At 38.0% G+C, this 27,556-nt stretch overlaps 8 protein-coding genes across 8 annotated transcripts; 4 read left to right on the top strand and 4 right to left on the bottom strand.

Annotated features, from left to right (window-relative positions):
- Positions 1 to 1,584: 1,584 nt before the first annotated feature.
- On the top strand, positions 1,585 to 2,289 carry GCK72_009843 (uncharacterized protein; the record flags this gene model as incomplete). The annotated part of the gene is made up of 4 exons (XM_053727562.1): positions 1,585 to 1,674; positions 1,721 to 1,830; positions 1,882 to 1,978; positions 2,137 to 2,289. 4 exons carry the CDS (start codon positions 1,585 to 1,587, stop codon positions 2,287 to 2,289), a joined length of 450 nt encoding a protein of 149 aa, XP_053587139.1.
- A 173-nt stretch (positions 2,290 to 2,462) lies between these two features.
- GCK72_009844 (uncharacterized protein) lies at positions 2,463 to 3,085 on the bottom strand (the record flags this gene model as incomplete). The annotated part of the gene is made up of 4 exons (XM_003113297.2): positions 2,463 to 2,578; positions 2,622 to 2,726; positions 2,781 to 3,000; positions 3,050 to 3,085. The coding sequence occupies 4 exons, from the start codon at positions 3,083 to 3,085 to the stop codon at positions 2,463 to 2,465; spliced, it is 477 nt and encodes a 158-aa protein (XP_003113345.2).
- Positions 3,086 to 3,848: 763 nt separating this feature from the next.
- Positions 3,849 to 4,569, bottom strand: GCK72_009845 (uncharacterized protein; the record flags this gene model as incomplete). Its single annotated transcript, XM_003113201.2, has 5 exons — positions 3,849 to 4,018; positions 4,080 to 4,179; positions 4,228 to 4,344; positions 4,395 to 4,444; positions 4,494 to 4,569. The coding sequence occupies 5 exons, from the start codon at positions 4,567 to 4,569 to the stop codon at positions 3,849 to 3,851; spliced, it is 513 nt and encodes a 170-aa protein (XP_003113249.2).
- A 1,705-nt stretch (positions 4,570 to 6,274) lies between these two features.
- On the bottom strand, positions 6,275 to 8,807 carry GCK72_009846 (uncharacterized protein; the record flags this gene model as incomplete). Its single annotated transcript, XM_053727563.1, has 6 exons — positions 6,275 to 6,441; positions 6,487 to 7,444; positions 7,491 to 8,270; positions 8,373 to 8,462; positions 8,508 to 8,654; positions 8,754 to 8,807. 6 exons carry the CDS (start codon positions 8,805 to 8,807, stop codon positions 6,275 to 6,277), a joined length of 2,196 nt encoding a protein of 731 aa, XP_053587140.1.
- A 2,903-nt stretch (positions 8,808 to 11,710) lies between these two features.
- Positions 11,711 to 13,827, bottom strand: GCK72_009847 (uncharacterized protein; the record flags this gene model as incomplete). The annotated part of the gene is made up of 8 exons (XM_003113197.2): positions 11,711 to 11,941; positions 11,991 to 12,133; positions 12,190 to 12,481; positions 12,526 to 12,816; positions 12,895 to 13,222; positions 13,275 to 13,505; positions 13,556 to 13,668; positions 13,732 to 13,827. The coding sequence occupies 8 exons, from the start codon at positions 13,825 to 13,827 to the stop codon at positions 11,711 to 11,713; spliced, it is 1,725 nt and encodes a 574-aa protein (XP_003113245.1).
- Positions 13,828 to 14,465: 638 nt separating this feature from the next.
- GCK72_009848 (uncharacterized protein) lies at positions 14,466 to 15,261 on the top strand (the record flags this gene model as incomplete). Its single annotated transcript, XM_053727564.1, has 3 exons — positions 14,466 to 14,594; positions 14,643 to 14,994; positions 15,038 to 15,261. 3 exons carry the CDS (start codon positions 14,466 to 14,468, stop codon positions 15,259 to 15,261), a joined length of 705 nt encoding a protein of 234 aa, XP_053587141.1.
- Positions 15,262 to 15,377: 116 nt separating this feature from the next.
- Positions 15,378 to 19,933, top strand: GCK72_009849 (uncharacterized protein; the record flags this gene model as incomplete). The annotated part of the gene is made up of 13 exons (XM_003113003.2): positions 15,378 to 15,527; positions 15,573 to 15,755; positions 15,798 to 15,860; positions 15,908 to 15,986; positions 16,691 to 16,792; positions 16,840 to 17,224; positions 17,544 to 17,922; positions 18,038 to 18,266; positions 18,313 to 18,437; positions 18,481 to 18,624; positions 19,365 to 19,471; positions 19,519 to 19,740; positions 19,822 to 19,933. The coding sequence occupies 13 exons, from the start codon at positions 15,378 to 15,380 to the stop codon at positions 19,931 to 19,933; spliced, it is 2,280 nt and encodes a 759-aa protein (XP_003113051.2).
- Positions 19,934 to 22,381: 2,448 nt separating this feature from the next.
- Positions 22,382 to 27,499, top strand: GCK72_009850 (uncharacterized protein; the record flags this gene model as incomplete). The annotated part of the gene is made up of 13 exons (XM_053727565.1): positions 22,382 to 22,420; positions 22,733 to 23,020; positions 23,611 to 23,782; positions 23,829 to 23,982; positions 24,029 to 24,341; positions 24,393 to 24,589; positions 24,636 to 24,725; positions 24,773 to 24,917; positions 25,121 to 26,590; positions 26,645 to 26,938; positions 26,987 to 27,104; positions 27,151 to 27,274; positions 27,325 to 27,499. 13 exons carry the CDS (start codon positions 22,382 to 22,384, stop codon positions 27,497 to 27,499), a joined length of 3,579 nt encoding a protein of 1,192 aa, XP_053587142.1.
- Between the last annotated feature and the right edge of the window lie 57 nt (positions 27,500 to 27,556).

A 27,556-nucleotide genomic window follows, 5' to 3' on the forward strand; every position in this document is an offset into this window, starting at 1 on the left:
CCAAAAAGACGGGCCTGACGGGCCGGGCCGGGCCGGGCCGGGCCGGGCCGGGCTTCGGGCCGGGCCGGGCCGGGCCTGACGTTTTGAAAAAAAAGCCCGGCCCGGCCCGGCCCGGCCCGGCCCTTGACAAGTATGTTTGATACCAGTTTCTATGAGTACAATACTCCCACGAAGAGAGACCGAACTTCAACGAAATCTAGGAACTTCTACGTTCAATCAGTTTTTCATTGAGTAAGTTGTTAAATCCATCATTTTTGTTTCTCAAAAAGCAGTCCGTCATTTTTCAAAGTGTTATCATGGATTTCTGTTCATATCGGTCAGAATAGTTTTCAAAATGAAGTGAGAAAAATACTAGAAGTTGGTAAATGATTTTCTAGTGGCATTTTAGTCGAGGCTCGAACCTAGTATTCGTCGGATTCTTACAATGATGGTACAAATCAGTAGTAAAATATATGTCTGGTTGAGAATAGAATTCCCGCAAGAGATGTGACCAAAGACTTCGTACATCTATTTTTATCAATGTTTGAATAATACTAGAGCACAGAATCTTCTAACCAAGGCTGTATCAATAATAAAAAAGTCATGAATCACGCCCTTCTCATTCATCAGTGTCTCCAACTTCTACTAATTCATTCAAATTTTCACAACTTTTTTGTAGTTCCCACCATCAACGTCATTGTTCTTTCTCTTCCGGTCACTGCATTCAAAGAAAAAAGAGCATGCTCTTCATTCTTTTTCTCCTGGAACCAACCCGTTACATCTTCAACTGGAGACTAAAAAAAACAATTTCAATAGTGATCTGTTCTTTTAATCTACAATATCCTTTTCTGATTAGAACATTCTAGTCTTGTTTTCGCAATTCTCAAAGTCTGATAGTGAGATCAGACCGTGTGAAACATTTTTTCTAAAACTTTTTGTTTTTCAGATAAATCTTCGATCTCAGAGAAACCATGCAGTTCGATGACATCTTCAAATATGTTCATATTCTCTCAATTCTATCGTTTATTTACATGCTGATAACTGTGTTACTCGTTTGGAAAATGTATAAAGTGTACCATTCGAGTCGAACAATTTATAAGTCAATTGTAGTTCATCAGTGTTTATTCAAAACTTTCATATGGATGCAAGTGGCGGTTAGTTTCTAATTTCTTCGGATCATTCGGTCTTTGTAGAATACTGTAGGAGTACTGTAATTGTATTGGGAAAGTACATTTGACATACGTTTTTCATTTCTAAACATGAGGTTTCTTTTCAGAATTTGTCCTTCTTCATATTTGACAATATAGTATTCCGACTACCATCAACCGGCTATTTCACTGATCTCTGTGATTCGATTGCCCCAAGTCATTTCCTCAAATTACTGTACATGGGTCAATTATTTACTAACTATAGCTCGATTTATTACTCTTTCCTATTCTGCTTCATTCGACTCATTATGATTTTTTATGCTGGTGATCATGAAAAAGTAAGATAAAAATATAAGTAACTAATAATGAATCATTCAGAAATTTTCAGATTTGCAAGAAAATATTTTCATTTTTCATTCCATTTACATTGGTTTCACCCATATGTGCAGATTTCTACATGATTGTTGCTCCGGGAGCATGTCGAAGACTCAAACCACCGTATCCATACGGATCAATTTCGATTTCATTTGGAGAGACATTGTTCAACGTGAATCAGGTCAACCAACATGTTTCCATAATCTATTGTTTTTCAGATAAGAACTGACAATTTCATACTCGGATTGACTTTTCTCGCTCCATTGGCTATTCTCTTTCTTAATATTTTGTTGGTTTTCAAAGTTCGAAGAATTTTATTTGAACGAAAGTGGGTATCGAAAAGGAAGACGGATAACATAATTTCGAGTTTAATTTTCAGAATGAATTCGAGTAAGAAGCAGAGAAAATCACATATATCTCTGACACTGACGACACTCGCAATTATGATTCAACATCTTGCGTCGGGAGCAAAAACGGTAATTTTTATTATTTATTACAAATCTGAAAACTTTCAAACAGAAATTGTGTACGTTGGAGTAAAAATTTTTTAAGTACTTGTAATGGAAAATATTCTAATATTTTGAGATAATTTTGAAACAGTTTCTAACAAAATTCTCGATCTATTTGTTTTCAGGTCATTGGGATCGTTCGTCCAGAACTAGTTCCGTATGCTCTGATCATCAGACACCGTTTGATTGATCTCGGAATGATTTCAGTTCCATGGATTTTTTATATTTCTCATCCAATGTTTCATGAAAAGACAGCGAGAGTTTCTTCATTCACATAGTGTTGGTTTTATCCTGTTTTATGTTTTGTTTCATTTTCACAATTCCGTGAAATCAAGTATTTTTTCAACCGAATCATTGTATTATCCAACATTAAAGTTTTATTCAAAAGACCGTTCAAGAGTATTTTCAGAAGTCATCTCTTGTTTGGATTAATCTGAAACTGTTCAAGTGATCACTCATCATCCTCTTCCTCAGTTTCATTGTCCTCATTCTCATCATGTTCCTCTTCTTCTTCTTCCTGATATTCTCTCTCAATAACTTCCAATGCTTTGATCAATATCATTCCGACTGAAAATATATTATGAGATCTATCTAGTATCTGGTAACTTACGCATTATATCCAAACAAGTCTCCGCTTGAACAATTCTCTCAATTGGCCATTTATGAGCTTCCTCGAAGAAATATTTCGAACGAAAAGTGCCATAATACTCGAGAGCTGAAACAAATAAGTTGATTTCATTTCGACTTTTTTTGATTTGAGAACACTAACTTTCCAAACTTTTACACGAAAGATATACATTGGAGACGCTAACAAACATCAATGCGATTGTGAGATGAATTGCCCATGCAATGAGATCAGCACGCACCCAACAGAGACCAACAAATGCATTCAGAAGAAATTCAGAGTGTTGGAAATAAGATCCTTTCATCAGATACTTTGCATAGGTCATTTGACGGAATCGGAACGATGCACAAGCAATTATGAATCCCTGGAATTCACAGAATCTACAACATTACTTGTTAAACTACAGTACGCACCACACAAATCTGGAATTTTCCAGAAGCATCGATCATCTTTCGTTTCAAAAACTGCTCCAAACAGAGTAAAAATAGAATTGAAATCTGACGAAATTGGCTTTATGTGAAACACACAAAACCTTGTTTTGAGGGTCTCTTTCTCCGAAAAAGGGATGAAATCTGCAGAAAACCTCTATTTTTCGGTCGTAAATTCTGAAGAGTCCTTCTCCGGTTGCCAGGTGTGTTCCTCTTTTTCGAAATGTCGTAAAAATGAATTCAGAATTTATGAGAGTAGCTCTTGTAGAAGTGAATACAAGAAAGGACGAAAGAAGAAGAAGAAGAAGGAAAAGATAATTATAGATCTGTCACGGAGCCATAAATTGAAGTTGAAAAGAGTGTGTGTCTGAGTGAAATACACCTGTCCTTCACGCTATAATTTATGTTTTTCTCTCTCCAGTTAAGTCAATTCTATTTCTGCTTTTCCATTCTCATTTTCAAGCAAGATTGAGATTTCTATGATGAATTGGAAATCGGAATCTAGTAATATTTCGAGTAGCCAAGGCCACTAATTATCAGATTAGAATGCCCTTCATTTTTTCCAAATGAGAAAATGGTTCATTTGCAATGTGTTCGTGTGCAGAAGTGTGACACTTTGTGTAATGAAGGAAATATTAATTCAAAAACACTGAATCACTCAATTTATTGAATTCTGATTACTTATGTACAAAAATGAATGGAATACCTGAAATATATTTGTACATCATAAATACACCCGAATAATGCAAGATTCTTTCGATTTTAAGAGATTAATACGGCTCACTCAAACTATTTCACCCATTTCTTTCTCCTTTTTCTCTTTAATCTTTTCCATTGCGAATTCATAAGTTGGAGGTGGTTCGTCTGATTCGCTTGTTGATGCTCCATTTTCAACATCGTTTTCTGAACATTTCGGTGCCGATGATTGTCTAGTCATGTCAGACGGTTTCGGAACTGAAATTGTTTTTGAAATGAAATGACAAATAAAGTTTGTATCAAGTTTCGAAAAACTCACGACATTTAGCAAAAAGATTATAACTTGGCGGAGGTCTTCTATTTTCAACACCATCTTGATCCCGATAAAAAGCCGCAATTGCATTAAAAAGGAAGTAATTCTGAAAAAAGATATAATTCATTCTAATCAGAGATAGCTCAAAATATACCTCATAGATATGAGATAACAAAGCAATAAAAACCATTAAAAGTCGTGGAGCAGATCCAGAAGTTCCATTATCCGCATCAAGAATTGCATTGAAAAGAGCACAAGCGGATACAACAACCTGAAATTTGGCATCTACGATCTTGGCATCTATTTATGAAGTTTACTCACTTTGTAAAGAACGTCCGGAAGCATGACTGATGGTCTTTTCAGGTATAATCCTGATAATATGAAACAATTAACATTAATTACTTCCGAAAAACTACAAACCTGTTATAGAAATTCCTATGAGAGCAGATGAAATGCAGAACAAAACATCTAAAAATATTGGTTGTTTACTGAACATCCATGAAATAAGTATCAGATCAGCTGAGTAGTTTAGCAAAGAAATTGCACAGTATGCTCTTCTTGTCTGAAAATTAAATGGTTGTTTGCTGATTTGTGGAATTGAAATTTGGTACATTCTGAACATTTTCTATTGAAACATCAGATTTGAATTCTGGTGGAACAACGAATCCTAACTTTTTAATTTGTGTTTTGAGGAAACGTGTTGGATGAAAAAGTCTCAAAGTCCCATGATTAAAACTGTAATCAATTTCGATCCACCGTGGCCAATGATTTCTGGATTTTTCTTTTAGTACCAAAATTTGGAAGTTTTTGAATCTTTCAGAGTCTGTTATTAACAACTTACTAATGATCAATTTTCGTTCTCAATTTTCTCATTGTCAATCTCTTTTGTTCCAAGATCTTTATACTTGAAATTTTTTGAAGAAAAAACCATTAAATTTCCAAAGATGGTTTTTGACAGACACAGGACCTCGTGTAAGTTCAACTAGAAGCCTTCTGATCTCACACACAATTAATCAATCCCATGACTTCTCTGTTCTAATTCAAATGAAGCATTGAATTTAAATTTAATTATAGAAAACGGACTTGAATAAAAACCCACTAAATTTCCGAAATAATCACCTCAAACTCTCGAATATCTCGTCTTTTGAAGAATTTTCTCAAAAACTGAGACATAATTGGAGAAAACGTCGAAAATAATAAATTGGAGAGAAAAGTGTAATCATTATCAATAGTAGACACGAAGGGAATATTAGAAGACGTACCAGTTCCACAAGACCGCCCAATCATCCCTCTTCGTCGAAAATGACGTATTTTTCATATTTTAAGTTGACATATTTAGAGGAAAGATCAACCAGATTTGAAAAAAGAACATACTTTCAAATGTCGACTCCAACAATGCAACTTCTGCCAAATTTTATGGAAAGTCAAGCCGAAATTCATTTCGGTTCGTAGTCGATAGTCAATAGAATCGGAATGTGATCTTCTTCTTCTTCAAATGAAAATAGTTGTCTTCTTCTTATTCTTTTACAAGGTCTCCCCCCCAAGAATCTTTCATCTTCAAACTTATGACGTCGAAAGATGGTCGATCAAATGATATAAGTAGATAGTGCGTGCGGAAGATCATCTATCAAAAACTTTTTATTTCACATCTGTGCGTCTATTATAGGAAAAACAGGGGAAGGGATAGATTAGAGAGATGGGAACTGAGTCTGTGTCGGTGTGAAAAGAAACAACCCATACGGCAAAAACAAACTAGCAGTCGAATGAACTTGTTATTGGTGAAAATCTACTTCAAAACTTCAATTGGTAACAAAAAACGGTGAAAACAATCGTCCGATTTTTTGATGTGGCAGAGGCGTGAAGAGTTTGGCTTGTTTGGGGACATGGGATGGGGGTATAGGAAAAGAAAAATCCAGGACTCTAGAAAAAGGAAATCAGGGGGGCAAATGTGGGAAAAGCTCTTTAGAAAAGGAAGTTGGGGACATGAAACACGAATCTTTACAGTATAGGGGAAAAGTATCAATGAAACTTTCAGTATGAAGGAATTCATATTATGCTTTTAAAGTGAGACGAAGTTTACGAGCATAGGGGATCAGACATCGAGTATCTCGAATAAAGGGAAGAATTGGGGAGTTAACAACAAATTTACCTGTGTTAAGGGGAGGAAAACAAGTGGAAAATGAAGAAATTATTAGAGTCACTCAGTTTTTCTTCAACTGCTTGTACAGGTCATCGAGTGTTTTCTGGTAAGCGGTTTGAATTGGTTTTCTTTTCAACTTGAGGGCCTCTGTGAGAAGACCGCTGTCCGGAGTCCAGATGTCAGGACAAAGATGGATAGCAGCAGGGATTTCGGTGCGAGACAGTTTACCTGAAATGAATAGAATGTGTGAATGATTTCGAAAATTCGACTTACTTTTCTTAGCGTGCTCTTCGAGTTGTTTCTTGTAAGCAGCCACAACCTTTTTGTCTTCACACATTGTCTTTAGCTCACTAGTGGAAACTCCTTCCGCTTCGGCAATCTTCTCGAGATGCTTTTGATTCGGAACAACAAGAGCAACCACACTATCTTCCATACTGCTTCCGTATACACAAATATTGTCGACAATTGGACAATTGAGAAGAGCACATTCAACTTTGGCGAGGGATACGTATTCACCGTGCTGCAACTTAACAAGATCCTTCTTTCTGTCGATGATAAGAAGAGATCCGTCGTCTCTCTTTTGTCCAATATCTCCAGTTGCAAAGTAAACTTTTCCTTTATATGTGATGAAATCTTCAGCGGTTTTCTCTGGTTGCTTCCAATATCCAGGTGAGATGTTTTCTCCAGAAATCAAAATCTCTCCTTGAGGAGGGTCATTGAATGGTGAGTATCCACCTTCTGGCCACTCACGAAGAGCAATATCCGAGCATCTGACTGGTGGTCCAACTGTTCCAGTGCTTAAATCATTGATGTCAGCAACACAAGCAGCTCCGCATGTTTCAGTAAGTCCGTAGCCTTGAACAACCGGGCAACACATACAAATGTTCATGAATCTTTGAGTTTCGGCGTTGAGTGGGGCACCTCCAGAAAGAACACCTCGAAGTTTTCCTCCCAAAAGTCTGCGAATCTTCTTGAAAACGATACGGTCAAGGAATGGGCTGCAGTATCCCTCCAAATATCGAGATCTCTTGCGCTCATAGTTCAGCTTAAAAAGTTCTTGCATGAAGCGTGGCGAGGCGGCAACTTCTTCCGAAACAGCTTTGAATATACGATCCATAATAGCCGGAACGGCAGCCATCAATGTTGGTCGCAGAGCGTGACAGTCACCATGTGTTCCCTTCTGAATCTTTGAAGCACGATCATGTAGAGTCAATGGGGAAGAATATCCGACCTTAAAAAATTATTTCGAATATAAAAATATTTTTTTGCAAACTCACTTTTGCTCCCTTTGTCAAACATGTTAATTCCGCATCCAACTCGAGAATGTGAGCGAGTGGTAAGTATCCGATATACGTGTCATTGTTACAAATGATTGCAACTCCATCGCCTTGTCCTAACAAAGCAGCGACAACATTCTGGTGAAGAAGAATGACTCCTTTAGGTTGACCAGTAGTTCCTGACGTATACATGATGAGAGCAATATCCGATTTAACAGCAGTTGATTCTTTGACAAGTTCTTCGTTACGAGTAAGGAGGCCATTGAGAGAAAGAACATGCTTGAACTGATCACGGAATGGTGCAAGATCTGGGGTTGGCGCTTTGGAGTCGACCGGCGAGAAGTAAATGAGAGTTTTGAGAGTTGGACATTTCTTTCCAAGAGTCACAATTTTCGGGAGAAGTTCTGATGAAGTCACCAAGAAAGTGGCCTCAGTCTCTCCGATGGCATGAGCGATTGCGTCTTCTCCAAGAGTGGCGTAGACGGTTACGATAGTGACGTTAGCGCGGAAGCAAGCAAGAGCGGTGATGAGCCAGTCTGCACGTGTTTCAGCAAAAATGACAACTTTCGGATTTTTCTCCTCGTTTGCAAGATCCTTGATGCCAGCGGCAAGACGAGCAACTTGAGTCTCAACTTCTTTGTAGCTTTGCCAGGTATACTCTCCGAGATGCCATTTTTCAAAAACACGGCCGCCGGGCTGCTTATCTTCATGAACCTCTATCAGTTGCCGAGTTCCCAAGCAAGGTGATTCATCGTAAAGCTCCACACATTTTCTCCAGACCTGAAATTATGATTCTCGTCATTTCTTTCTATTGATTGGAATTGTTAGTTCCGGCACGCAGGCTTATAGAATTAGTGTTTAACGCGCTGTACTTATTCCTACCTTATCAATTGTGTCCTTTCCAGGGAAAGTTTCTGAAGCATGTCCTTGAACATTTCGAATCGGTCCATCACGGTCTTCCACCCAGTTGGCCTGAACAATAGATAACTAACCAAATACTTCGATTTCAATGAATACCTTAACACGCTCCGATTTGCGCAACTTTTCTGTAGGCGAATTGAACAATTGATATGGAAGATAGTTGAGACAATCGTATATGAAAAACCACACACGAAGAATTGCCATGGCCACGCGAATCCATATTGGCGATTCACCTTTCACCACCTGAAAATGAACTTTTAAAGGAAGGATAATCACATCTGCATAATTGCTCTGATTTCAACTTGTTAATTTATTTTGAACGTTACTGAAAACTGTACTGACCTGGCCGAGCGTCTTATCCTTCGAAGAATCGTACACGGACACTTTCCGTTTCATCTGTAAAAATAGAGAAATATGAAAAATACAATAAAAGCTTTTTAGACATGTGAAAAAAGCAGCAGGAGAAAGATGATATCATATGACGCATACAAAAGAACACGATTTTTCAAACTTTGGGGAAAGAAAACAAAAACTTTTCATCTATGTAGAGCTTCAGGCTTCAGATGGCTGCATAAAAAAAGGTACAGAAATGCAAAAACGTGAATGAGCAAATATTTAACACTTTCAATCATCTCCTCTAGCAGAATAGAGTGCAAGTTGTAACTAAGTTGAAGTGAACATCTAATTTATTTTGATAAGTGTGCAGAAAAGATTTCAAAATGATTTACTGAAAGAAACTCTCCTGGTATTAGTATATTTTTGAGAAAAAAAGAGGGACTGTGAAGCGAAAAAAGACTGAATAGTGCTGATAAGTCTGAAAAACCATACACTTCCGGTTTTGTTAATAATGACGAGTGTCTACGCAGTTTGATGATCGGCTGGATTCATAGATTAGACCATCAAAATTGAAAGTTAGTTTTAAGAAAAGCTGATTACCGAAATACCAAGGATCTTTTTCGAATATGTAACTTTCAGTAGTTAATTCAAATTGTACGGTGTTGCGAACAGCGCCGTTCCTAGTTTGTTTCCGTTCACTGGAAAAGTCTCCTACCCTATCAGTAGAGAAAACAATGCGTTATCAAATCAGTTCAATCTTTCCGCAAGAAAACCTATTTTTTGTTCAATTGGAACCTCACACCGATTACGAGTTAATTTAACGATTGCAATAAAGAATAGTCGGGTCGTTCTTAAGTTACATTTAAATTATAGAATGCAAAGTTGTCGGAAAGTGATGTTTTGCATACCGCGTGGCAACATAGCAGTCTTCCACAGAAACGCCGAGAAGGAATCGTAGAGGAGGAGAGAAAGAGAGGAGGAAAACTGCACACAAGCGTAGTCTTTTCCTTTCTTTCTCTCCCCTCAATTTTTTGAACAGAGGAGCGGCTCCCCTCGCTAGTCTCGTATTCCGCGCAGCCCGGAGACGCAGGAAAGGACGAGAAGAGCGAGTGGGGCGCTTAGTTGGAAGTGGAGGTGAAGAAAATACAGTGAAAATAAACAGAAAATGGTACGAGGGCCGAGTAAGCACATGGCACCACTAACAATCTTCTAAGAATTTTGACCTGCAGATCAGACGAGTCTTGAGAAAAAGAAAATCTCATCTCCTCATTGGTAAGACGTGTACGTATTATGCAAATACTGTGAAGTAAAAGTTCGCAGTCGTATGAAAATAGTAAATGCTTTCAATTACTCAAAACTTTATACATTTGGACCAGAAGTAAAAATCAATTAGTTAAACATCGACTGGAAAGCGGGCCTAGCAGGGGGCTATTGAATAGAATTATATCCAACCTGCATTCGAAGCACTATAGGAAGAAGAGCATTCGACAACATTGATTATCGATTCAAAGGTCCAACCGAAGTCTTATATATATAATATAAGATTTCGGTTGGATAGGAACATACTTTTTTTCAAATTCCAGGAATGAATAATAACCTTAAATGTTTCTGTAGAACATCAGAATGGTAAACATTTTTTTCTTATCGTATTTCAATTGACTTCAACTGAACCGGAAAAAACGAGTATTTAGATGACTGCACCTGATCACGTTTCTATTTAAAAAAATTTATGCTTTGTCATAAAATGATGGAGCATCAGTTAGTTTTAAAGCAAGTGACAAAAGGAAATGAAAGGAAAGGCGAGTATGTACCACATTAGACCCTGTAGTGTCTCGACAGAAGTGGTGGTCAGAATACCCGCGTAATTTGAATGCTACATGATGGAAAGGAGCGTTCTATGAGAGAGAGAGGAGGCACAGCGAGAAAACAATGTTTCGCAATCGTGTTCGTTTTACACGTTTACTAGGCAGCTACAGTTGTGAAAGAATGACTCAGTGCATGGCGTGATTTTGAGAGAAAATAAAGTCAACATAAACAACCAAAACATCCTAGATTGCGACCGAAAACTATTTTCAGTTATAAAAAAAACAGAATTTCGTTTTCCAGATTTTGCAACCTAAAAAAATTGAAATAATGCATAGCGGCAAACCATCTTGTTGGAAACATGTTTGAAAGTGAGAGAACACGTGCACCTACGCGTAGGCCTACGTGGGAAATTTTGTGTGGAAAATTGAGCGATGAGCATGAACACGCATCAAATGAAAGTCGCGCCATTTTTCGGCCCGCAAACACAATCACGACGCATTGCGTACAAAACAAAAAATAATTGTGTATACAGTAGTGACTAGAAGTTTTGAGACCGTACACAAATCTGGAAGAATTGAAACGGGATGAACTGTTTTTCGTTAGTTTTATTGACTTTAACTGACTTTTAAACGGGAAGGAATGGCAACATTTTGCAAACACCTTAATGGCCAACTGTGAAGGTAATCTGAAATTAATAAAATACTTTCCTAACTTATGGTCTAGAACTTTCGTCGAAAAGAAAAGAAAGGGAACTGAAAAATCGCTTTAGAGCGTTGTGCGCAGCCATTACTTCAGTTAAAGTCAGTAAAACTAACGAAAAAGGCTCTTCCCGTTTTCGTCATTCCTGCTTTCTTCATTTTGATCATAGTTTTGCTGGAGAACATTTGGAAAAGTGCTGAATTACTTGTGAAAATGTAAACATTTCCATACTAGTTCTCAGAATACAATAGACAGTTAGATTTTTGCGTTTGATTAAATAGAAAATAATCAAGGTTTATCTTAATGTTGCAGTATATCATTTCATTAATATTAGTAATAGACATGAGAGTGGCCTTAGTTAGAAAATGATGAGATAGCGTAAACTGAAAGTGAATTTTTATGAATTATTAAGATTATTTCAAAAATTGTGTCAAAATACAAAAAAGTTTCAAAATTTATCACTGATGACGAATATGTCGACGTTGATTTTGTGAGACATCATCTTCGTCCTCGTATACTTGATGATGATTATTAATCACGTTCATGTCGTGCTCTACATCAAGCTGCTCTTCTTGTACTTCTTCTTCTTGTTGTATATACCTCGTGATTGGAATCCTCATTGATGCCTCGAATTGATCGTGAAGTAACTTTTCTTGCATTTTTTGGAGATGAATATGACGTTGGAGAGCCTGAAATTCACAATTTGAAAATAAAACTTTCACGTGAGCAAATATTAACCTCAATCTGGAGTTTGCAAACTTCATCGTTTGTAGAAGGAGCCATAATAACAGGAGGCAAACCTAAATTATCTCCTCGGAGAATAGTGCTAGGATCCGGGTATTCTATGAGATGCGGATTAGATCGGCTAACTTCATTAGTATCTGAAAATGTTTCTCATATGATAAGTCGCATGAATTGAACAAATTATTTAACTCACCAATTCTGTCTGTTTCACCTATAGCCATACTAAATCGATTTGCCATTCCACGGATACTTGGAAACTCTCTTCTCCTCTTTTTCACAAGACCTGCTGTTGTGGTAGGAGCAGGTGATTCCTGTCTTTCCGATGAGTGATATTCCCTCATTTGACCTCTGCTTCTATCTGAATCTTGTTCGATCGATCGTTTTCGAGCGTATCTCATATGTTGCTTCTGAGGAGAACCAGGCAAAGAAGAAGAAGATGAAGATGGCCCAGCTCGAGAAGGAGAAATTGTATCATCCAACACAATCTGGAAATATTTCTGTTTGCTTCAGTATATTATTCGCTATTTACCTCGTCTTCTGTTTTGAAGTTCTTTGAACTCAATTCTGTACCACATAGAGTTATAGGATGTGCATCAGGAAGTTGAGTCTCTTTTCGTTTCACTTCTTCTCTCGGTCTCATCATATTATCTTCCATTTCAGGCACGGTTTCGTAAATCATATCTTGTGAATAAACATCACGCCCATACATTTCGATAAATTCGGGCTCAACAGCACGAGATCTTTGATGAAAAGGCACAAGATATCCAACTGACTGATTGTTGAGCTTTTTCACGTATGGTTGCCGACGGAAAGCTGGAGGCTGCAAGTATTCAGTATTACAAAACTTCAGAAAACACATATCAAATGTCTCACGGCCCACAAGTTAAAAAATACTTACTCCTGTTGGTTGACTTGAATATCGACTTCTATACTCGCTAGCTGTTTCTTTAAAAGTGTACGATGTCATTCTTGTATAAGACGCTTCTCGTACTTCTGCTTCGTTATATCCAAGAAGATGAAACTCTAATCGATCAGTACTTCCACTAACGATATTTTCTCTTACGAGCACCGAAATGTCGAAATTTTCAGAGGTAATATCCACAGGTGCTTTTGTTATTTTTCTTCCATGAAGCTTTTTCTCAGTACAAAAATCACAGGAAGCAATGAAAGTCTTAACGTCTTGACGTACGGACCGCCAGTACAGCTTGCGAAGAACAACCATTTGCCTGAAAAGCTTGAACGATTAGCTCATATGTCAAACCAACAAAAATTTCTTACGTTCTTTTTTGTCCAAGGTGCCCGATGAGCTCGTGAATTCTTTCAAGAACTTTACGAACTTCTCCTTTCTTCACTACCACCTTCGGAACAGCGTTCACAGCATTTTCGGGATTGTAGTAGAGTAGAGTTTCGTTATCATCGGCCATGGAAAAACACTTACAGCGGCTTCTCCAGTGGCTAGGAGCGCTTCTATCATTTCTATTGAGGACACTTTGAGGAATATTGTTGGTTCTGAAAAACAAAATGAAATAGCCCATAGTTTCGGTTTGAAAATCAACTACTTTTTGAATGAAACAATATCGTTGTATTGATCAACTGCCATCCCACCGTACTCGTCGTCATGAACTTCTTCATACTGCATACTGTCATCATCATCATTATCCACCACCAGCTCCTGTAATGAGCAAAATAATAGACTCTCAAACCGGCGTTTCCCTTTTTTCTATCGAATACCTACATTCATGTCGTTTATATCATCCACTGCGATTTCTTCATATCCTTCGACGACCATGTTGTCATCGATTATTTCTGTTGCACTATTCAACATCATCATGAGTCTGAAAGATACGATTAGAATTTATTCAGAATCTTCCAAAATAATGATACTAGAGCAAACTAATAGTAAGAAAGAAGAGCAAATCAACTTGGTCAGTAACTTATAAATATATACGACTGAAAAAACTGAACCTTCCTCTGATTTGAGAATGATTCAAAGACAAAAATAAACAATAGGGATGTATTAGAAAACGAAAACAGACTGGATCTCTTAATTTTAATACTTTTGGAAATGACGAGTTAAATTCAAATTTCCGCCAGATTGAGCTGAAAAAGCCCGAAACGCCACACAATTGACGCGTTCGGTGTGTTGAGCGCACGCTACGACGACCGCGCCGCGACCGCTCCGCTTACGAAGTACTAGAAATCACAGTAAACGCGCTCAACTGCACTCCTCGCCCAGGTTTATTTTGTCGATTTTCGTTCAATCAGAGTTTTTATTGAATGTTTACTCTTCAATATTTTGTACTTTTGTTATATGTAGTTTAAATTTTATCGATTATCTTGTTGATACATCCCTAGATACTTTTCTGAATGACCTGAAATTTGTTTACCGAGTCAAATTAAAGTTCGTTGTTACTAAATTTCTAGCTAGGAATCCATTCATTCAGATAACCAACGAAGATATTGTTAAAGATGTCATCTGATTCCCATGCTAGTAGCAGTGGCCCTTCATCCAGTGGCTCAAAGATGAAAGACTTCAATCAAAGGTTCCGAGATTTACACAAACTTCGTCAAAAAGCCAGAAAAGAAAATCATGAACAGGTAAATTACTCGATTTATTGTCGATATATGTTCTGTGATTTTTTTCAGGTCGTGGAAGAAGATCGTCGTAGTAAACTTCCAAAAAATCATGAGTCAAAGAAAGAAAGAGATCAATGGCAGGTGAAAGAATTGCAAGATCGTAAAGAAGCGGAGGATAAAGGATTAGACTTCGAAAGGGTCCGAAGTTTGGAAATGTCTGCTGATGTGACAGAAAAATTGGAACAGAAAAGAAAGAGAAAGAAGAATCCCGATCAAGGTTTCGCTTCGTATGAAGATATGACTCTTCGTCAACACACCCGCTTGACTGCTGCTCTTGACCCTGATTTGGAGTCTTATAAAAAGATGAAAGAATGTGTAGGAGGAGAGCAGTTCTACCCGACTGCGGATACGCTCATTCATGGTAAGTAGAACGCATAAATAATATTAATGTCAATTATTTTCAGGAAATCATTATCCAACTTCATCTGCAATGGACCGTCTGGTGAAAGATGTGCACGGACAAGTTAAAAGAAGAGAACAGTATCATCGTCGGCGTCTGTACGATCCAGATGCCCCAATTGACTATATCAACGAGAAGAACAAAAAATTCAACAAGAAATTGGACAAGTACTATGGAAAGTACACAGAAGATATCAAGGACGATCTGGAGCGTGGAACAGCCATCTGATTCTACTTTTTTTCTTTTTCAACTTTCTATTTTCCTTGCTTCTTTTTCTTTTTTTTCTCCTTCGATCTATTATTGTTCCTACTATTTAATGAATAAATACAAATATTACAGGTGACATGACAGCATTTCTACCGCCCAATCTCCTGGCCCTGTTCGAAGCTCGTCCGCCAGTTCAATATCTTCCTCCGGTTGAGGATCTTCTCGTTGACAAAAATGCAAAAAGAGCGCCGATGACTGGAGTTGCTCAATACATTGGATTATTTGAGGTTGATTTTTTTATTTAATCAAAATTAATTAAATAAACAATTTAGGATCCAAAGGATACACCAGCGAAGATTCCAGTTGTGACCAAAGCTCAAGCTAAAGAAGAGAAACGGCGACAGAAAGATGAATTACTCGCATACAAAGTTGAGCAAGGGATCGCAACATGGAATCCTGCGGAAAATCCAAGAGCTTCCGAAGATCCCTATCGGACACTTTTTGTTGGGCGAATTGTAAGAGATATTTTTTAGAATTCACAAGGTAATGTTTTTCAGAATTATGAAACATCAGAGAGTAAGCTGAGGAGAGAGTTCGAAGCATACGGAAAAATTAAGAAGGTACGTTGCAAAGGTTACATTTCTCAATTTTAGTTCTTCTATTTCAGTTAACAATGGTGCATGATGAAGCTGGTAAACCACGGGGATATGCCTTCATCGAATACAGCGATAAAGCGGAAATGCATAGTAGGTTTATGTTAATTAGGAATATGTTGACTATTCATCATGAAAATTTGCTTGCTCGGAAACTAGAAATTAAAAAAAATTATGCCAAAGCAAAACAAAAAAGAAAAAAAACAACTTTTGTCGTTTTTACAGTCACGTGGTCGGTGTGAGTTCCTGGGAAATGAATGGGAATGGCAGAGCGCGCAACTCTCCTATCGATTAATTTCTGATAGGTTTGTTTGTTGGTGAGCTCCTTGAAAATACTAAAACCTTAAAAACTGACCTTAGAAAGAACATTTACTATCTTTTTCAAATACAGCCCAGTTCTATGTTACTCAAAATATATTACATGAGACTTGAAGTAGGCTAAGTTTGTATCTCCTGAACATAAACTTATTTTTGAAAATTCAGATTGATTTTTTTCATGAGCGCATTGTAAGTTTGTTCACATATGTCAGTTTTGTTATGCGAGAATTTCGGGGACCTTTTTGTAAGTTTGAAAATGCAGTCCGCAAGTAAGTTTTACTTGTAAGTTTGCAATTAAACGAACTTCTAGGACTAATGGGTAAGTAGTTGAGGTAAGTAGTTGATGCCGCTATTGTCATCGAGGTAAGCGCTTGTCGGTAGGTTAGGTAAGAAGAGCTAGTAGGCGCATTATCAGGTTGCAGTAAGTTTTTCATCTCACATCATCTAGGTTTTTCGATATTCTCAATGGCAAGTTTCAGCTGCATATAAGAAAGCGGACGGAATCAAGGTTGACGGGAAACGGCTTGTTGTTGATTATGAAAGAGGTCGTACCCAAAAAACATGGCTCCCTAGAAGACTTGGTAAGTGTTTTCTTTATGAAACTTGTGAAAAGTTGTCTATCATTCAGGTGGCGGCAAAGGAGATACCCGAAAAACTCGTGAATCTAAAGCAGTAATTGAAGAACGAGAAATGCAATCCGGATTTGGTGGAGGTGGATACGATGATCGGGATAGAGACCGAAGTGGTAGTCGTGACAGAAGACAAGATTCGTATCGTAACGGTGGAGGGAACGATAGAGATCGTCGTGAATCTTCTGGAGGGTTCAGAGACAGTCGTGGTGGCGGTTTTGGTGGAGGTCGGGATCGTAATGGCGATCGCGGTAGTGGATACGGAGGAGATCGTGGTTACGGCGGGGATCGTGGCGGTGACAGAGGTGGAAGTCGGTACAGTTCAAGTGGTGCAGGATCAGGAAGTGGGCACCGGAGCGGTAGTGGCGCTGGAAGCGGAGGACGGTACGGAGACCGTCGTTGAATCTTGCAACTTTCATGAACTTTCGCTCCTCAAGTTCCACACGATATGTTTCCACGACATACGCCTATTTATTTGCTGTTTGATCTGTTTGATTTCTATGATGCTTTCTCTTAAAGTTCCGTTTTTTTTCTAATTATAAATAAGATTCTCACGGTAGATTTTCCAAAATTACCGAAAGGAACTATCCATAATGAAATATTTCAAAATTTCTGTTTTCGTATTGACTTTCTGACTTTATCAGTCTGAACTGGTAATTCTATCTCGTTCTGTTTTCTTTCAATAAATCATATTTATTTTTAGACTCGAAATGCCGGGTTCCATGAGCAAGCTGGGTGGGCTAGCTAATGGCCTTCTGGCGTGCTCCAGAACCGGAACTCTGTCGAATCAGGTCAGAGGAGTTGTTCATAAGAGTCTTCTCAAACTCCCATCCGAGCACCCAGAACCATGGGATTATAAGCACAAAGGTTTCAATTATATTGATGGATTGAAAGATGATACTCAAGCTCATTTACATCAAAATTCCAAGTTGATCGTTATCGAGGGAAACATTGGATCTGGAAAGACAACCTTGGCAAAACAGCTTGCTGATCAGCTGGGATTCGTCCATATCCCAGAATTCAGAATGGATGATATTCTCATCGATAGATACGGAAACGATCTTCGCAATTACTACAGCAAGGTTTGATTCTATCTATTTTGACAGTTACGAAGAAAGATGTATTTTTAATTTTTAAAGTAGATATTTCTTGACGTCGATATTTTCGGTGAGACGTAAAAAATACGTTATTTTTCAGTTCCCAGCTCGCTACCGTCTCCCGGACATGTCCATGTTCTACAAAAATCCACGTGGAGAACTTTCGGCTGCAATGCAAGATCGTATTTTCAACTGCCGATTTGATCAATATCTGAACGCCCTCGCTCATATTTTGAATACTGGACAAGGAGTTGTTCTCGAGCGTACCCCTCACTCCGATTTCGTGTTTGCCAACGCTATGAGAGACAAGAATTATATCGGACACGAATGTGATTAAAGAAACTGTAGTGCAAATTAGCATATCGGAAATTTCAGACTTCAAGCACTATTACTTCGTCCGCAAAAATGCTCTTCCTCAATTGCACTTCTGGCCTCATTTGGTCGTTTATTTGAAAACTCCAACCAATAAGTGCCTTGAAAACATCAAGAGAAGAGGGAATGTGAGTTATAGAATCACACTTCCTCTTAAAAATTTGTTTATAGACCGACGAAATTGCTGTAGTCGATGAGCGTTATTTGAAAACGATTGAGGAGTCTTACAAGGATTCACTCCGCGAGTATAGGAATCACTCGAAAATTCTTGCGTACGACTGGACTAAACCAGGAGATACGGATGCTGTTGTAGAGGTACGTCGATTGTAAAACTCGAAGTGTAAAGAATATACCCTAAAAACTGTAATAGAAGCGTCCCTTTATTTGAGGTGCTCTCTGAAAAGCGGGGTGAATAATGTTCTGACTTATAGGGGGCGGACCCTAAGTCAGATGAGTTTGGCGACAACAGTAAGAGAGAGAGAGAAATAATAAACAACTTTATTCAATTACACTAACCAAAGAGGGGAATCTTGAGATCCATCGTTGTTTCCTTCTTCGAATCCACAGAAGTCTTCGACGGTGCAGTAGTTGTGACGACGGCTTGGCAAGGGAGCTGAGGAGGCTTCTTTGAAGCAAGAGTGACGTTTCCCGTTGATTCCATTTCCTTATATGCAGAAAGATGTGGGGCAGATGGTTATCGAAAGGTCAGATCGTCAAAGGCCAAGGTCACGTTCATTCGGTAGACTGATTGTAGTTGGAGTTGACCGGAAGAGAAGTTGGAAGGTTACGTAGAATTGGTTAATGAATTGTTCGTGTAAAGTTGTAGTCTAGTGGAGACGATTGTTATTTGTAAGAGCCCGTGTGGCTTTGGTGATTTAGCTAGGTCGTGAATTAAGACATATTAATTCCGCGACAAATAATATTATTCAAACCTAATAGGGGGGAACCCTCTAATAGAAGCCCGCTTCGAAAGAGTTTTGAAAAACAGTGGCACGTGCGCCTATAATAGAGTTTTTACGGTATGAGTTATTGGATGAAAAGTTTTCGAGTTGCAGGATATTGAACGGCTAGATCTCGATTTCTTCGAGTGGCATAGTGGAGATGTTATGGAAGAATGGAATACAATTGTTGATTCAATTGGATGGAATGGATGGAGACAATAGTAAGTATTCGAAAATTTGAAAAACAAAATTCATTAAATTTTTTCAGTGTCACGAACAAATTTGATGCCCGTATGCTCGCTTTCGATGGAATTCCAAAGCACGAAGTCGGAGAGTTGTACACCAATCCACGTGATACTGGACACTTCCTCCATGTAATGCGCAAAGAAGTTCTCAAATCTCCATTCGGATACGGCTACATTGCTAAGAATGGGGATCATCAAGCAGGAATAACTGCCTGGCATACCGGACATCATCTTCCAGAGCCATGGTTAGTAAAACGAACTCAGTTTTGCTTCCACGTTTTTAAATGTCGTATTTCTGATCTACATCTCCAATATATCATTTCCAGGTACGAATACTATTTCCGAGAGGCGTACTATGACGATTTGACGTCTCACGAAACTTCACTGGATTTGGATTCCGATTCGTACGATCCGGATTACGTGCATCATCATCACTAAATCTTCATCCTTCTTAAATAAAATCTACCGCTCCATCTCTTTTCAGTAGATTCCGTAGTTTTTGCCGTCTTTATCATCAATTTTTTTTTCGACTCGATTCTCACAAATCGATTGTTCGTAATGTGTAATTTCCTGTTGTTTCCACTAAAAGTTATTTTTGATTTTTAATAGATGTTAGAAAAGTCGAAACGAAAGAGAATTCGGAAATAAATTTTCAGATTGGGTTTTAAAGACTCTAATTGTCAGAGTTTCCTTTTTCACTTCGCGTTAAAATCCGACAATATATTTGAAAGTTCTCTCCTTTCTCACGCAGTTGTAATTCTGGCACAAAGCCAATTCCACTTTACTCTAACATCATATGAAATGGAGAGTGTCTAGAGTTCTGTGCGTGTCTCTTGTGGGGTCTTTTCCACGTCTCTAGCGGCATCTCTATTTGAAATACTGCCTCGCTTTCACAAGACCAAGGGGGATACCCCGTGGTCGAAAAAGAAAAGTGGGGGAGGGAGAAATTTGAGAGAAAAGAAACGCAGAAAGGGTAGACAAACTGGAAGAAGATGAAGAAAAAGACGAAAAAAGAAGGACTTGCTCTTTTTTGAGAGAGAGAGAGAAAACGACGTTTCTTTTCTTTTTCTACACATGTTTCCCGCCTACCCCACATACTCTTCTTTATTTTTGCACTTACTGAAAATCAATTTTCAGATATTCTCTCTTAGATAATCTGAAAGTTTCTGTTTTCCTATCTAGAACATCTAAATCATGAACATTGTTTTCATCGTCAGAAAATACTTTTCATTCTTACTTTTTTCGAATTGATCTTTCGATCTTTCACTCCGTTTGACATCACAAATTCAAAATGACATCATCAAAGGGCTTTTACGTAGAACAATTCTTCTTCATCAGATTTTTCCCGGCTTTCCTTTTATCTTACCACTAAGCCTTGAATAATCATGTTCTTTATAGTCGAAAATTGAACGGATACGGTAAAATTTAATTTTACTAGAGGTCTAATTCCAATTTGATACAACTTATCGAGAAAGAAATCTTCGGTTTCAACGCGTCTCAAAACCTTTTCTAACATCTTAAGTATTTGTTTTGTTTCTCCTTTTTCTGAACACTGATGTCTTCTCTTCTTTCACTTTCTCCAAAAACCTAAAGTTCTGATCGACGGTCTGTGAATTCCATATTCTGGTCCATTGAAATTGGTTTCTGAGAGCTAAAAAAGATTCAATAACAAGCAAATTTTATGAGGATTCGAATCTTACAGTTAGATCTTTTTTTTCATTTTGTAATACTATTTCTGATTGAAGAGTATTTTCCAGATGTTATATTTTTACTGTCGATTTATAAAAATCAAGAAAAATCACAACACTAACATTTCTCACTTTGTAACTAATATTATGAAAACTCAGTTCTCAACTCGAGACTCAAAGTTCACAAATGACATCAATCTTCCTCTTCTCTCATCTTTTTTTCGTCTAACATTCTTCATTTAATCACTTCTTTCTTTTTCACTTTTAAACTGAAAGGTTCTTTTGATTTCTCTCAAACTCTCCATCTTTCATACTATTTCGTTTGGCCGTTTGATTTCTAGGCGGTAGTCGATGTCCTATTTTGATTTTACTGTATGCATTTGATTTTACTGTATGCACATATGTATGTACAATAATTGTAAGAGGATAAAATTCCGAATAATTAATGAAAGCAGTAAAATAGCTGTGAGGAATACAGCGTTGAATAGCAAATCTCTCTTAATTTGAAATTCGAAACCATAATTCTTCTCTCATTATCTCAATTCTATAGAGTACATTGAGATTATTCTCGAGAAATTACTTCGGAGAAGATTAACTGATGGATGAGGAAGCAAATCTCTTCTGCTCTCATTTTCATCAGCATCAGCATTTGAATGTTTTTCAAATTAGTTTTGAGTGCTACAACTATTTTGTCTGTATGAAAGTTACAGTTGACCTGTCATAACACCAATCCAGCCTAATACCACCAACCAATAAATCCCAACTACTTTTTACGGGCCATTTTCGGGCTTCCTCAAGGCCAAACATGGCCCATCTCTGCATTTCTCTCTATCCTCATCTTCTTTGATGTTCTTCAAATTCTCTGCGTCTCTTGTTACTCATTGCATGAGAGAACATACACTTGAAAGACCGAGAGACTTTAGAGAAACGAGACGCAATGATTAGAGTGAAGATGCGAAGACAGTGGTCTTTGGCATCTCTTTTCTGTCTCGTCACACTCTCTCACTTTTCGGCCTTTTTTCTATAGTTTTCTTTTTGTTAAATTTTTCTAGTTCATTCACCAACCATTTCCAGTTCTGGTCAAGTTCTGGATACTCATAAAATTTATATTTTCTTCTTTTTTTTGTTGTTTTTTCGGCATTCTAATCAGTCATATCATTAATAAAATAATATTTCAGAATTCTTGCGAATGGATTAGATGATGGATAAACCCAACTATTTCCAATCATACAATAAGGTAAATTTGAAAACACCATATTTTTAAAGTTTCAAGAAGGAACTTATGAAAAGTGATACGGTGCTGCGATTAATTTAATTTTCTTGGATTATTTTTTAGATAAGTTTTCAGAAGTTAATGTCGGATGTGACTTTTACCACTCTTGTCTGTATTCTTTCGAATCACGTATTAAAAAGTATTAACTTTTGAAACACTTCGAGAATATCAGTAACTAAAAAATTGGTAAAGAATTAAAATTATTACTATTAGAACAGGATTCCCCACTCGGTTATCGGTGATAGTCATTTTTCTAATCGTTTCCATAATTTTCAGGTAATAGGAGCTACTGGAGAACAGCTTGCTCCCGGAGCAGTACCTCCACATCCGGTACTTGCTCCGTCCATCGCACCTGGTGGAATTACTGGTGGACTCAATGGGGGTATTACGGGAGGAATCACTGCTGGTATTCCTGGTGGAATTGCTGGTGGTATTACTGGAAGTATAACAGCTGGAGTTCCTGCTGCTATTGCTGGAGGAGTTGGTAACGTAAATGTCGCGTCAATGGCCAGTATAATGCAAACACCTGGTTTTGCGAATCTTGTGCAACAGGCAATTCGAAATGTAAGTATAAAATTAAGCTTTTTTGTTTGGTTTGAAACGAAAACATAGTGATCATACGGTAAAGTAAACAAGCTGTTCTTTTTGAGATGATTGAAGTATTTATCAATAGTAAACATTTCTTATGACTGGAACGCTTCCCTTTCAAGGGCACCGCAGATATCCATGTTTGTCTGTACATCACTGGGAATACGGTCTTTTCGAAATGACGTGATAAACTCGCATTCTATAGTTCACTTGTTCATGTACACTCGTGGTGATGATGATCTACAGACTAACATATAAATAGAAATAAAAAAATGAACACGAAAAAGAGAGAGTGTGGAATCACAGAGAAACCTGGGAAAAACCTGTTTGAGATACAATGAATATTGGACTTTTCAAGAAAAAGGAGAATAGGTGACTACTGATTCCTTTCCAAAAATTAGGTACACTCCTCTTTATCATCATATCTTCATTTTATCTTCTATTGAATTCTCTCAAACAAAAAATGTTTCGGCGAAAAATGGTCAGATTTCGAAAGGTTTGTAAGTTAAAAAAAATACAACCTAAAAAGTTATTTTTCGAACATCAGAAATAACACACCTTTCCAGCAGTTGGAGAATCAGGCTGCTGCTCAACAACTAGCAGCAACTCAACAATATCAACTAAATGGCGTTTCGGGTGCACAACAACTTCTTCTTACTTCACAACAAACATTAGCTCAACCTATCGTTATTCCACCTCAACCTACAGTTCTTGTCAATGGTGTCAGTGAAACTTTGAGTAAGTTCTCAGATCCATCTGAATACAATGTGTTCTTTTTTTCCAGAAAAAGTAACGGAGTTGGCTCATCGACAATTTCAATCAGGAAACTATTCGGATGCTGAAAAATATTGCAACTTGGTGTTTCAGAGTGATCAACAGAATTTACCCATTTTACTTTTACTCTCTGCTATCAACTTTCAAACAAAAAATCTTGAAAAGTACGGAAGGTTCATACTTATTCGTGTATATATTTTTTCTTTCCAGATCCATGCAGTACTCTATGCTCGCTATAAAAGTTAATAACCAATGTGCCGAAGCATACAGCAATCTTGGAAATTATTACAAAGAGAAAGGACATCTAGCCGAAGCACTGGAAAACTATAAGATGGCTGTGAAACTGAAACCAGAGTTCATCGATGCATATATCAATCTAGCTGCTGCACTGGTTTCCGGTGGAGATCTAGAACAAGCGGTCACAGCGTACTTTAATGCTTTACAAATTAATCCAGATTTGTACTGTGTGAGGAGTGATCTCGGAAATTTGTTGAAGGCAATGGGAAGGTTGGAAGAGGCGAAGGTGAATCAAAATAAGTTCATTTGGTCCAATACTAAAATATTTTTTCTTCAGGTTTGTTATTTGAAAGCAATTGAAACTCAACCTCAATTCGCTGTCGCTTGGTCAAATCTTGGCTGTGTATTCAATAGTCAAGGAGAGATTTGGTTAGCAATTCATCACTTTGAGAAGGCAGTCACACTGGATCCGAACTTTCTCGACGCCTACATTAACCTTGGAAATGTTCTCAAGGAAGCCAGGATTTTCGACAGGTATTATTCTGGAAACCGACAGATTTTCAATATAATTTATTTTCAGAGCTGTTTCTGCATACTTAAGAGCATTGAATTTATCTGGAAATCATGCAGTTGTTCATGGAAATCTAGCATGTGTCTACTACGAGCAAGGGTAAGGAATACGAGTATTGATCCAGTTCTTTAATTTGTTTGTTTCAGTTTGCTAGATTTGGCAATTGACACATATAAAAAAGCCATCGATTTGCAACCACAATTCCCAGATGCATACTGTAATCTTGCCAATGCTCTGAAAGAGAGAGGAAGTGTATCGGAAGCTGAAACAATGTACATGAAGGCGTTAGAGGTGAGAGAGCATTAAACATAATCCTGAATATGAATTGCACAAACAACATTCTCTCCATGATCAATGGTTATTTGGAGGAGTTTAGTGACTTGTTTATGAGAGTGATGTTTTCCGATTGCCGGAATTATGTCAATAATAATTTTTGTTTGATTTGTCTATTGAAAAAAGATAATACAACATTTCCTGCAATGTTCTGTTTCCAGTTATGTCCGACCCACGCGGATTCGCAAAACAATCTTGCAAACATCAAACGTGAACAAGGAAAGATTGAAGATGCTACTCGATTGTACCTGAAAGCTCTAGAAATTTACCCAGAATTTGCTGCTGCTCACTCTAATCTTGCTTCAATACTTCAGCAACAAGGAAAACTTCAAGATGCTATTCTCCATTACAAAGAAGCCATTCGGATATCACCGACATTCGCTGATGCCTATTCAAATATGGGAAACACGTTGAAAGAAATGGGAGATAGCTCTGCTGCCATAGCGTGTTACAATCGAGCAATTCAAATCAATCCAGCATTCGCTGATGCTCATTCCAATCTCGCCAGTATTCATAAAGACGCTGGAAACATGGCTGAAGCGATACAAAGTTATTCGACCGCACTCAAACTGAAACCAGAATTCCCAGATGCGTTCTGTAATCTCGCACACTGCCTTCAAATTATCTGCGATTGGCATGATTATGACAGAAGAGTACGGAAATTGGTTCAAATTGTGGAAGACCAACTCGGAAAGAAACGGCTACCGTCAGTCCATCCACATCATTCAATGCTTTATCCATTATCACATGCTACTCGAATTGCAATCGCTTCTAAACATGCATCGTTATGTTTCGATAAGGTTCATGTTCAAATGCTCGGGAAAACGCCGCTAATTCATGCTGACCGATTCAGTATCAAGAAAGGACAACGCCTTCGTATTGGATACGTGTCATCTGATTTCGGAAATCACCCAACATCTCATTTGATGCAGTCAATTCCTGGAATGCATGACCGTAATCGTGTTGAAGTATTCTGTTATGCTCTCTCTGTCAATGATGGTACCAATTTCCGTTCAAAACTGATGGCTGAATCCGAACACTTTGTCGATTTATCACAAGTTCCATGCAATGGAAAAGCAGCCGAAAAGATCGCCCATGATGGAATTCATATTCTCATCAATATGAATGGATACACAAAAGGTGCCAGAAATGAGATTTTTGCTCTCAGACCTGCTCCAATACAAGTAATGTGGCTCGGATATCCGTCGACTTCTGGAGCAACCTTCATGGATTACATCATTACTGACGCGGTAACAACTCCACTCCGATTAGCATGTGCATTCACAGAGAAGCTCGCCTATATGCCACACACTTTCTTCATTGGAGATCACGCTCAGATGCTCCGCCATTTGACAGAAAAAGTTGTGGTGAAAGACAAAGAAGCAACTGAAAGAGATTCATGCCTTATCATGAACACAGCAAATATGGATCCAATTCTCGCTAAATCAGAGATCAAAGAACAAGTTTTGGATACAGAAGTTGTCAGTGGACCAAACAAAGAACTTGTCAGAGCGGAAATGGTTCTTCCTGTATTAGAAGTGCCAACCGAGCCAATTAAACAGATGATTATGACCGGACAAATGACAATGAATGTTATGGAGGATATGAACGTACAAAACGGCCTGGGGCAGGTAAACATGCCTTTGAAAAAATCTCTAAAAATTCAACAACTGAATTTGTTTCAGTCTCAAATGCATCACAAAGCAGCGACCGGTGAGGAAATTCCAAATTCAGTGCTTCTGACGTCGCGTGCTCAATATCAACTTCCTGACGATGCTATTGTGTTCTGTAATTTCAATCAACTCTACAAAATAGATCCATCAACTCTTGACATGTGGATCAAGATCCTCGAGAATGTACCTAAGTCGATTCTCTGGCTTCTCAGGTTCCCATATCAAGGAGAAGAGCACATCAGAAAATATTGTGTTGAGAGAGGTCTTGAGCCATCAAGAATTGTTTTCAGTAATGTCGCTGCAAAGGTTAGTACTTAGAAGAATGACATCTGGGATTCTAAGCTATCTTTACAGGAAGAACATGTTCGTCGTGGACAACTTGCTGATGTATGTCTAGACACTCCTCTATGTAATGGACACACAACGGGAATGGATATTCTATGGACTGGAACGCCAATGGTCACAATGCCATGTAAGCTAAAATCTCTAAATTCAGACACTTCAATGAAACTTTTCAGTGGAATCATTGGCTTCTCGTGTTGCAACATCCCAATTGTATGCTCTCGGAGTACCTGAGCTGGTCGCAAAAACAAAGGCTGAGTATGTTGATATTGCTACCCGACTGGGAAATGATGCTGATCAGTAAGTTCTCCTAATCAACTTCAGTCCATCGTTAATTCTCGAAATTTCAGTTTGGCTGCTATGCGTGCAAAAGTATGGATGGCACGTACCACGTCAACACTGTTCGACGTTAAACAATATTGTCATGACATGGAGGACCTTCTAGATTTAATGTGGAAGCGTTACGAAAGCGGATTACCTGTTGACCATATCGAAAATAATACGGTGACACCTGTCGGACTATGAGCTTTTCACAAATTACACTGATGCTCAATAGTTTTGTAAATTTTGTATTAATTTGAA

The sequence above is a fragment of the Caenorhabditis remanei genome, chromosome III (assembly GCF_010183535.1).
Source record: "Caenorhabditis remanei strain PX506 chromosome III, whole genome shotgun sequence".
Lineage (NCBI taxonomy): Eukaryota > Metazoa > Nematoda > Chromadorea > Rhabditida > Rhabditidae > Caenorhabditis > Caenorhabditis remanei.